General features: G+C 37.2%; 1 protein-coding gene across 1 annotated transcript; it reads right to left on the reverse strand.

Moving 5' to 3' along the window:
* Positions 1 to 602: 602 nt before the first annotated feature.
* On the reverse strand, positions 603 to 1004 carry LOC139824353 (uncharacterized). The gene has a single exon (XM_071796882.1). It carries the CDS (start codon positions 1002 to 1004, stop codon positions 603 to 605), a length of 402 nt encoding a protein of 133 aa, XP_071652983.1.
* Between the last annotated feature and the right edge of the window lie 11182 nt (positions 1005 to 12186).

Here is a 12186-nt window from a genome sequence, read left to right on the forward strand (position 1 = left end):
AAGAAGCTATACTGTAATCGCAGAGCGTGCAGTCACACCAGAGGATATTGCGTGCAGGATGAGAAAAAGACCGCCAGTATCTTGATCGAGTAGCAATGCCTTTAATACGTTAATCGGCTATCGAGGTTTTACAAAGGTGTGTGCCGATGGACAAAAGATAATGAAAGAAGTCCGCGCGAATACGGTTTTTAGGACTATAGAAGCAGAGCTACCAACCTATCATTTTTAGTACAAATTACTATACTTATTACCGCCTCTTAATTTAAAATAAAACTCAAATTGTACTTTAAACCAAACTCAAATCGCGTCGATGCTTAACGAAAAGGTTTCTTCCGAGTCCCTTTGTCATGATGTCAGCGACTTGCTCGTTCGATGCCTTGTACTCAATTTTTACTTCGTTGTTTATAATTGCCTCGCGCGAATAAAGTTATATTTAATGTTAATGTGCTCATTCGCCTATGTTCACGCGGTTCCTCGGCGATTACGATGCATGATTGATTGTCCTCAATATTGGGATTGGTCCGTTACAATCGATGCCCAGTTCAATCAGAAGTTTTCGGATCCACTTTGCCTCGCAAACTGCCTCGGTTAGCGCCACATATTCAGCCTCGGTTGATGATAGACTGACCGTCTTCTGTTTTCGTGATGACCAACTCACGGTGTTGCCGAATAACCTTGAATACATAGCCCGATGTTGACTTTCCATCGTTCTTATCGCCGCCCCAATCTGCATCACTGTAGCCGACCAATGGTTCAACTGCTTCTTGTCTGCGATACAGCAGTCTCAAGTCCGTTGTTCCACGAACATATCTCAAAATGTGTTTCGCATGTGCATAGTGATTTTTGTTGAAACAGCTTTGAAACCTACTGAAGTAACCAGTTGCAGCACACAAATCAGGTTTTGTGGTGATCGTAGCATATGTCAGACAGCCAATCAATTCTCGATACGGTTGCTTGGAACAGCTATCTGCATCGCCCTTTTCCAAATGCAAGCCCTTTTCCATTGGAGTTGATTTGGTTTGCAATTCTCCATGTCAAACTTTTTAATACATTCTCAGGTATTGAGCTTGACTTAAACCAATTGTTCCGTTCTTGATGTCTTGCTCAATGTGCATGCCAAGGAACTTATCTGCCTTTCCGATGTCTGTCATCTCGAATTCTTTTGATAGAAGTCGTTTCACTGTGTTGATCGTATTTTATATCCTTGCACAGCAACAAAAGGTCATCCACATACAGCAGAATGTAGCAAGTGACTCCATTTTTCACTCTCACGTACAGGCACGGATCTGATTCGCAGCGTCTGAAACCAATTCGATTCATAAATTCGTCGAACCTTTCGTTCCATACCCTCGAAGCCTGCCTGAGACCATAGAGTGCTTTGAGTAGTTTGCACACTTTAGTTTCATTCGCGAAACCGTCCGGCTGCTGCATATAAATCTCCTCTGATAGTTCGCCATTGAGAAATGCACATTTGACGTCCATCTGATGAATGTGCATATCTATTTCGTTAGCAACTGCAAGCAAGGTTCTGAGAGTTACCAACTTCGCGACTGGAGCATAGGTTTCGTTGTAGTCGTATCCTATTCGCTGTGAGAAACCACGTACCACCAACCGCGCCTTGTATTGTCGATCTTGCCGTCAGCCCTGCGTTTCAGTTTAAATACCCATTTGTTTGTAATCGCTTTCCGATCCTTGGGTAGATCACACAGTGTCCAGATTTTGTTTTTAATTAATGATCGATATTCATCTTCAATTGCTTTCTTCCATTCAGGCCAATCGTCTCGCTTTTTCAATTCTTCAATCGTCAGTGGATCATCTTCAACAAATTGTTCAGCCGATAATGCGTAATGAGCTTCATTCATTTCCCATTCACCATATCTGTCTGGTGCTCGTCGAATTCGCTCGCTTCTTCGTAAAGTAGTCCTATCGTGTCATCAACGCATTTCTTTGTTTGCATCGTGGTTCATCGAAGTGTCGTCAGCATCTTCATACGTTGACTTCCAGTTCATCCACCAACTCATCGTCACGAGTCACTTCATTTGGTGTCGTTGCCGCCTCTGAATTTGATATCAACTAAATTCATTCGATTTAATATTGATGCTTCGTTGAATGTCACATTTCGTCCTACAACCATTCTGCTCTGCTCTACATCCCAAAGTCGATATGAACCCATTGATGCAGTGTAGCCGAGCATAATGCATTTCGTGGATTTCTTTTCCAACTTATTTCGTTTATTTGCTGGAACGTGATTGTAGCAATTCCGACCCAAAGATTCGAAGATGTGACAAATCAGGCTTCTTCTGGAACCAAATTTCAGCTGGAGTTTTATTCTTGAATTGTTCTTCAACTGCACTCGTCGGTGATCGATTCTTAACATAATTCACCGTGACATCGCCTCATTCCAAAACTTCGACTCCAAACCACTCGCCAAAAGCATGGTCGTTCGCTTTTTACTTGCATTGTGTTCGATTCAGCCGCTCAGCCACCGAATTCATTTCTGGATTATAAGGAACGGTAGGAATCATTTGGATACTCTTGCTCTTACAGAAGTGCGACTCGCTCGATGTATATCTCCACCTGTCAGTTTCTCAATTTGTCAATTTTTTTGCCGTCAACGCTTCCAGCACATCGCAACAAACTCCTTAAATTTCTCCAGTGTTTTTCACTTTTTTGCCGTTGAATGCAGTAATCAGGCTCTCGAATAATCATCGATACAAGTAACAAATTGCATATGCATCGTTTTATCTCCAAAGATGCGGGATGAACGTATGTTCTTATTCTTCAAACGCGATCGCGTCTGCTTTCCCATGATGCACAACTCGCAGAATCTCGACTCGGTATCCACGTTTACTTTGCTTATTCCGTCATCCCCTGTTGATGATCCAATCAATCTCTTCATGTCGATGTCGTTCATGTGACGCCAACCTTAAATGCCACAGTCTTTGCGATACTCCTCTGTACATTGTTTTCTCCTGAAATACCAGCAAAATATTGCTATCGACATCAATACAACCTCATATAATCTTCCACTGACGTTAGCCACTTAAACTTCGTTTGTCCTTTGATTTATGCATATGCTATGTCTCCTTCGACGGCAATGCGATAGCCTCTTCTCTCTTTAAACTTCGAATCGACATTAATTTGCATTTCAAATTCCTTTCCTAGCAAAACGTCTTGAATCACTCGCAATAATCACAGATGCACTCACCGTCGTGAAAGGTTTTTTCCTAAGATTTCGCCCTGTTGTTGCTTCGCTACGATGCTCTGATTCCTTTTTGCTACTGAAATCTGTACCTCGTCGATGTCTTCCAACTTGTCTAAATACCTTTTATCATTTACCATATGCTGTGTTTTGCACCAGAATCCAATACAAATTTTATTTGCTCATATTATCGCTTTGTGCCTTTGTATTCGTGTCGTGATGTGTTCGCTTGTCATCGCACGCATTTGCTTTCTTCATCTTTAAATGCACACATCGTTTCTTTTCTTTTGCTTTTCCTCCGATGCTTTTGTTCGCGCTGCTACTATTTTTCTGATCGTTCTTTGAAATTGTGATCCTTTTTAAAATTTTTAGCCTTGCATTTAGCCTTTACATGACCTTTTTACCACAGCCATAACAGGTAAGTCGTTTTACTTTTTCCTTTGGTACTCCTTCCCAAGCAGCATTTTTCGGTTAACTTTCCGACTAAGGACGTACTTTTCTACTAATCACAACGTTGTAAGCGGTCCAAGAAAGTTATAAAATGTAACTTATAATTACTAACGTTTTTTTGGACGTTGTCTTAACGTTAAAATTATAAGACGTGCTTTTGGTTTATCACTTTCCCAACGTCAAATTTGAAACAGTTTAAGTCCCTATTACCCGACGTTAAGATATTTAACGTTCGCCTGACGTTATACTCTGCACCACACTTTTCGAGCGACTTCAATGTACGTAATTCCCAACGTAAACCAACGTTTGTTATCAAACGTTGTAAAACGCTAACGTTTTGTGAAACGGTCGCCTGTGGTCATTTCTAGACTGACGTTAAGGAATCGCGAAGAGAATGGTAACAAATTCTGCCTAAAAAAATCAAGAGCAGATTATACTGACTGCTGTTGCAACTCGGCAATCGCCGACGGCAAAATTCTCGGCGTCGCGTCGTGCGTGAGTTACGAAGACTAATGCGACGAATGTTTACGATCCACGGCGCGAACCCGTCCCATCTCAGCTCACGCCGTGCTCACGCTGGTTATCGTCGCGTCCGTCGGGACGCAACGCGCGCGCGCCGGGGGGGGGGGGGGGGGGCCGTGCGTTTCACAGCTCGAGAGCGCGTTCGCTCGTCTGCACGGCTGCCATAACCTTTGTCTATATCACCATAGATGGATTACAAGGGCATAGGTCGGATTTGGTTAACATATCCGACTCAGTCATCAAATCTAGTATAGAATTTTCAACTAATTCGGTACTTTATACGACATTTTAAGTCAGTTTTGGCGAAAACCCCTTTTGTTAAGACGTTTAAGATTAGGTCAATATAGATCCAATTTTGCCTACAGTGGTATACTACTTAGTTTTGCAAAAGTCTGAAAAAGTTCATTATTTTTAATCGAGAAGACCAATCTTAGTAGAATTTATCGCACCTTTTACTACGTAAAAGTTTGATATAGTGGGAACGCTGACTTCGCCATTTCATCCCTCAAAGAGGAAGGCAAATAATCCGCCATTTTCCAGTATATTTAGATTTATATTTTTTAACGTACTTTATTAACAATTTAAAGCATTTATATAATATCTGTTGTTAAGGTTTTGATAACATATTTATCTTAAAGTAATTTTGATGAAAAAAAAATTAAAATCTACACTTTGAAAATTTTAGTTATTTATTAGAATATTTAGTAAAATTGGAATATTTTAGAAGGGATTCGTCTAATTTCGACCTATCATTTCCACATTTATCAATAAAGTGGGTTTCGTTATACATTTTCAGGTGCTGGGTTCGGTATTTATGGCAAAATTACAATAGTATCAAAGACTGCGCAAACTATATTTTTCCTATAAAGCCATTTTATTTGATTGCCATTGAAATTCGTATTATGATTGCCGTCTTGAATGGCTTCCGCTAAAATGTTCGTTATTATGCTCGTCAAAAATCAAAGTTTACATACCAACGTTAAAACTGGTGTCTTCACGAATTCCAAGTTGGTTAAAGATTCCTCTTGTACCAATCGTTCCAGTGCCGTAACTTCGCGAGTTGCTAAATTGTCGTAGCTTTTTCGGCAATGTGAGTAATAAGTGCACAACAATGTCCAATTCTTCCATCTTCGCACCGGTTTGACTTTAATTCGCGGATCATTGTGTCGAAACGTAGGAAATAATCGGTGATGTTATCGCTTTCGCTATACTTCATCATCAGCAACTGTTTTCGTAGCAATAGCTGGCTCGCAATGCTCTTCCGCTCGAAAATGCTACATAACGTATCAAACATTTCCTTTGCTGTCCTCTTCTCCTTCACATATTCCAGTTGTCCATCGTGAATCGTTTGCACCAGGATCGAGATACATTTCTTTTCTTCGAGTCTAATTCCACCATGCTCGTTGGGCGATGAATTCGTCAAATGTCATCCAGACTCTCCTCAATGTATTTCCGTAAACCCTTTCATCGAGCAGAATACCTACGCGATATTTCCAATTACTAAAATTAGTACCATTCAAATTGCGGTATTTTAATAATTGTAGCGTGCTCAGTCATTTTCGCGTATCTCAAGATATATCGCGTATCTCAAGATATACTTTCCTTTACTCAATCTCGTAACGCCACGCAATTCCTCACAAGAGAATCCTCGAGGTTAGGTTATCTTCTCTTAACTTGTGTTCAGCTCCTGGGCCCATAACCTAAGAAGCTATACTGTAATCACAGAGCGTGCAGTCACACCAGAGGATATTGCGTGCAGGATGAGAAGAAAGACGCCAGTATCTTGATCGAGTAGCAATGCCTTTAATACGTTAATCGGCTATCGAGGTTTTACAAAGGTGTGTGCCGATGGACAAAAGATAATGAAAGAAGTCCGCGCGAATACGGTTTTTAGGACTATAGAAGCAGAGCTACCAACCTATCATTTTTAGTACAAATTACTATACTTATTAAAAATCAGTCCCAAGCTTATCCACAGTATTACCATGTGACCCTCGTACTTTATTGCAGACTGCAAAACAAACCAATATTTGAGAAGTTTTTTCTGGAGAGTACCACCATTTCGGGCTTGCTTCAAGTATTCGGGACTCTTGTAATAGAATTAAAAATTTCACTGTTGACGAAATAGCTATTGCTATAAATATTGATGGAGTCCCCTTATTTAATTCTTCTACGGCAGCGCTTTGGCCTATTTTGGGAAATATTATACCCTATAAAGAAGTTTTCATGATTGGAGTATATTACGGACACCAAAAACCTCAAGATGCTAACATTTATTTAGACCAATTTGTTCAAGAAGCTATTGAGTTATGCAAAAATGGCATTATTATTGGAGAAAAACTGTACAAATTTTCGATTCAATTTATCGTTTGCGATGCTCCTGCAAAATCGTTTATTTTATGCGTAAAAGGGTTTTCCGGATTTAATAGTTGCACAAAATATATAACAAAAGGGAAAACAAAAAAAATCGCAGATGTTTTCCCAAATTAAATGCCGAAAGACGAACGGATCGAGATTTTTTAGATTATCGTGATAAGAAGTACCACGAAAAGAGAACGATTCTCGATTCTATACCAGGACTGGGATTGATATCTAATGTAACTTTAGATTACATGCACCTAATACTGTTAGGTGTTGTTAAAAAATGTTAACATTATGGATTCACGGCGAGAACACGTATAGACTCGGCCGTCTACAAATTCTTAAAATCTCGAAACGGCTTGAAAATGATATGAAACCATTTATTTCAAAAGAATTTGGTCGAAGACCTCAAACTTTAGAGTTTTTGAAGCTATGGAAAGCTACTGAATTTCGACAATTTCTTCTTTATACGGAACCAATTGTTTTAAGAAAGATCTTGCCAAAAGCGATGTACGAACACTTCATGACGTTTCATGTTTTAATCAGAATATTATGCGACGTGGAACGGCATCCGAATAAACTGAACTACGCAGAAAGTCTTGTTAAACATTTTATCAAATCATTCGCTAAAATATACGGCGTGCATCATGTAACGCACAACGTTCATGGTATTATCCACCTCGTAGAAGATGCAAAATTACATGGATCTATAGAGAAGTTTAGTGCATTTAAATTTGAAAATTTCATGCAAATACTGAAAAAGATGATACGTAAACCAGAGAAACCACTGAAAAAGATACTGAAAAAGATGATACGTAAACCAGAGAAACCACTGCAGCAAATAGCTCGACGCTATGAAGAAATAAAAACTGCATGTTTAAATTACAATAAAAGCACAAACGATGATTTAAAACTTGTTGCAACTTCTCTTCATGTCAAAGGTCCTCTGCCTGAGAACTGCATTAATCCACAGTATAAAGTTATAAAATCATCAAATTTTACCATTAAAACTATTGAAAATGCTGATAATTGCTGTATTCTGAAAAATGGTGACATATTTGAGATTCAAAATATAGCTTCTTGTCATGAAACCCAAGAATTTATGATAATAGGCCGACAGCTCACTTCCAAGGAAGATTTTTTCAAGATTCCATGCCCATCATCATTGCTGGATATATATAAAGTTCAATATACACGCAGCGAAAGATTATCCTTACGACCACTCAGTGATATTGTCAACAAATGTGTAAAACTCCCACACAAATTAGGATTTGTCGTTTTTCCATTTCTACATTCTGATAATTAAGATTTAACGAGACTCATAAGCCAGTGCTGAGATTTATTTGCACATTTCGGCCAGATCTAGTGATTCACACCTACTGCTTCCTATTCATTGCTTGCACGTTATTGAATTGACGGATGTAACTAGAAGCATGGCACTTTATTTCACGAGCATTCATATGTAGGAAGACGTCTTCTTACATACGGACGTTCATGAGACGAAGTGTCACGCTTCTTAGTTACGCGTGTCCGGCAACTCGTTAATACGCAGGTGATGAGTAGGAGGCAGTAGGCGTGAATCACAAGATCTTGTCGAAATGCAAGTACTGCATACTGCTTATAAAAAAGCACAAGGATGGGATGTACAATATATGAGTTAGCTGTAGAAGATTGAAATGCATAGCAAATTGGAGTTTTAACTGCCCTATTAGGTGATTTACCGTATACACAGTTATTTACCACATCATTTACCTAAATATTTATTTTTGAAAATTAATTCTGAATGTATCAAATTTTAAGCTCTCATCAAGATGCCATCTGATAGATATGCGGTTATTGAATTTGAGGATGGCGTCAGTCTTGCTCCTGAAAAATGGTTGACACCTCGCAAAACTCATTGTTATTGGCCTCCGTATAAAAGTAAATCAAGAACATTAAGGGCTGTTGAGGATCAAGAAAATACGGCCGAAAATTGGAGTTTGTACAGCGTCAAAAAAATATTGGCTTCGACGAGTACGATAATTTCTTATATTTTTCAAAATTCTATGCATTTGTAAAAAACTCATGAATATTAACCTTAATTATCGTTATTATTTTCTTTTTTTAGAAACTTTTAAACGTGGAAAGGAAAAGTGTTCACAGGCTTTAATAATGTCAGATATTAATACTGATTCTGATATTGAAAAAAACAAAACAACTAAAAAGTCATCTCCAGTTATTGACCCTTTTCCATCGATTAACTGCGACGACGTAGGCCCCAGCGGTAATGATAGTGAGACCAAAAAATCTGATCGAAATACATTAAAATCTCATACAAAAATAAGAAAAAATCAAATTTCATCTATAAATGAGCAATCTAACGATTTGTCACTAATGATTGCGTCAACAGTCAAGTTTGACGCAAAATCGTAAGAAACAAACAAATCTACTAAAAAAAATATTCGTAATTATATCATCTTTTTTAAATATAAATAGGTTGCCGCCCATAACGAGCAATGTTAGACGTTAAAATTCAAAATTTATTAATGTAACATTACAAATGGTACGTTTCGGCAACACTGTGCCTTCCTCAGCCAATTTTAACAATTAATTGAAATGCCACGAATCATGTGTCAAGAGTAACAAATTTCCACATCAAAATTAACATACAGATAACATTGAGATCTAAATTATTACATACTGATGAAGTCCTTAAAGTATTGACAAGGTGTATACTTGCTGAACAAAAATTCGGAATCGTTGTGTATCAATCTTAATTACACGTCGAATGATAAAATCCATGATTAATTCCTCAGTCGGCAGTGAGAACGAATCGAGTCAATCTGTGATTTTTTTGTCCGTCACAATCAAGAGTCAATAATTACGATGAAAGTGTAAACTGTAATCAAGAGTCAATGGATAAATTAATTTTTTTTGTAAAAATTATAAATTAAAACTTATCAACGTGGGTAAATCTAAGGCTATTATTGCACTTATACGTACTGAGACCATAGCAAATTCGAGTTAGTAAAGTTTTCAGAAAGAACTGTATCGTGTCGAATCTTGTGTGTGACTGAGCATTTTCGTTCCGTGTCGGAATCGGTTGACAACAATGATGTAAATAGACCAATGTTTAACTCCCTATGAGTTGTTACTAAGTTCGTTTAGGATGTTAAAGTAAGAACCATCCAGCAATTCAGTGTCTTTATTGGAATTAATACCATTTTTTTGTTCTTTGATGTGTATCATCTCTGATATTAGTCTCTTGTAGTAATTCGTTTCGAAATCTAAAATCTCCGGGTTGTTCCAATTAAAACTATGATTCAAATTAAGTATATGTTCTGTAATGACTGAATGTCTGGATGGGTCCAATTTATATTGTTTTTGTGTTCGTTGATTCTTGTTTTCAGTTGTCGCTTTGTTTGCCCCACGTAAGAGGCGTCGCAATCATTACATTTTGATTTTATAAATTACATTGTTGTTCGAGCATAATGCATTGGTATCTTTATGTGTTTTGATAAACTTGTCCAATTTGTTGAGGACTCTATACCCTATTATATGTTCTTTTTTATCGAAAAGGTGTGCTGTTTTTTCAGAGATGTTGTTAATGAACGGAATAACAATAATTTTCCTTCTATTTTTCTTCCGAGTCATTATCAACATCAACATTAGTGTCAACTCTATTCGCATTTTTGTTCTGTTTAAGTTTACCATCGAATAATGTCCTTAATCTCATGTTAATTCTCTTAAAGATCAAATCTATAGGATAACCGTTGTTCATTAGTATGTTAATACACAATTTTATGTTCTTTGCTTGGAATATAGGGTGGGACAATAGTATGGACCTGTCCACTAAACTGTATATCGTGCCAATTTTATGACACTCTGGATGGTTCGAATAGTAGGATAGATATCTACCAGAGAATGTATCCTTGTGATACCAATCTATGTGGATAGTGTCATTAATAATATGTAATTTTAGTCTAAAAAACTCAACGTACGGTCATTTTCATATTCGATTGTAAACTTAAGCCTATCATGGTAATTATTGAATTTATCTAGGATGTATTGAGCCTTGTCACGTGGAATCGACATAATTATGTCATCAACATAACGAAAATAGAACGGCAAATTGAAACCAATCGATTCTAAAATTGTTTCCTCTAAATCTTGCATAACCATGTCAGCTATAATTGGGGATAATGGAGATCCCATGGGAGTACCAAAAGTTTGTTTGTATATAGCGTTGTTAAAGTTAAAGTATGTGGATGACAAAATTAATTCAATGGCAATTAAAAATTCTTTTTTTCGGTATGTTAGTACCTTCTCTAATATGTGACCATCTTTTTTGATACTCTCCAATGCTAGATTCAGAGGAATATTTGTAAATAACGAGGTCGCATCTAAAGATATAAGAATATTAGAATTTGAAACTTTCATACCAGAGAGCGTACTGTATAAGTCAAAGCTATTATTGACATAACTTCTTGTTTTTGGTATGTTATCAGAAATAATTTTTTGTAAAAAACTCGCAAGAGGATATAAAGCTGTGTCAATTGAAGAAACAATTATTCTAAACGGATGATTAGGTTTGTGTATTTTAGGGAGGGCATAGGCTTTAGGCAGTGGTGCGTCGCTGGAATGCATTCTAAAATATTCTTTTTTTGAAATATACTCTTTCTTGAACCATAATTTGAGTAAATTGTTACAGTCATTCTCAATTTGTTTTGCAGGATTTTTCTTCAAAATTGTGTAAGTATTTTTATCCTGTAACATGCTCTCCGTTTTTTGAATGTAGTATTCCTTGTTCATGGCGACTGTGATGTTGCCCTTGTCTGCACGGGTGAAAATAATATCTGGGTTGTTTTTACAAAATCTTTGAGTTATTTATACATGGTTAAAAGTTTTGTGTTAACATTGTTTGTGGTGGGTTTGGAGTATAAATAGTTATGTAATTGTGGGATTACAGCATTTCTAACCCTTGGTAGATTATTAATGTTGTTACAGTTTCGTGTTACCTTCTATGTCTTTTATGAACTCGTGTATAGTTTTCTTTTTATTCAAGCTGTTCGGGAGGCAGAAATTGTTTTCCAAACTGTAACAATTTAGTGACATCCTGAGGGATGTCCATATTAGAAAGATTGACAAACCATTTGTCATTGGTTTGTTCCAAGGGATCAAATGATCTGTTGCTAAATTCTGATGGTTCAATAAAGGTTTCTATTGTATTGTTGTCTGGGTTACCGATCGGTTTGTTACGGACAGATTTTACATTGTTAAAATTGTTATTGTTAATATTGAAAAAAAATCTAATTGCTTTCGATGAGTTGATTCGAATTAAGTTTTTATTATGAATGAGCCAATTAAGCTTTTTATTGTTGGAGTGTTTAATCTACATTGTAGGTTTTCGGAAAGGTCTATTATAGTGGACGCAATCATGTCAGTCAGATGTATGTAGGTCCAGTATTTGGATAATCTGTCGGAGAGGAAAGCGACTTTCTTATGCGACTTTTCTTATGACGTGTTGCCGAAACGTCCATTGTAATGTTACACCTTAATAAATAACGTCATAACATGCTCGGTGGGGTGTGGAGTGGGAGGTGTGCTCGTGGCCAAACCTATTTTTATTTGACAACACGAGCTGACCTTTAATTATCTTTTGTAAACTATAT

This window comes from Temnothorax longispinosus, unplaced genomic scaffold, assembly GCF_030848805.1.
Source record: "Temnothorax longispinosus isolate EJ_2023e unplaced genomic scaffold, Tlon_JGU_v1 HiC_scaffold_333, whole genome shotgun sequence".
NCBI classification, from domain to species: Eukaryota; Metazoa; Arthropoda; class Insecta; order Hymenoptera; family Formicidae; genus Temnothorax; species Temnothorax longispinosus.

Excerpts from the sequence above, each read along its gene's own strand:
- LOC139824353 (XM_071796882.1), bottom strand. The coding sequence starts at position 1,004 with ATGGAAAAGGGCTTGCATTTGGAAAAGGGCGATGCAGATAGCTGTTCC.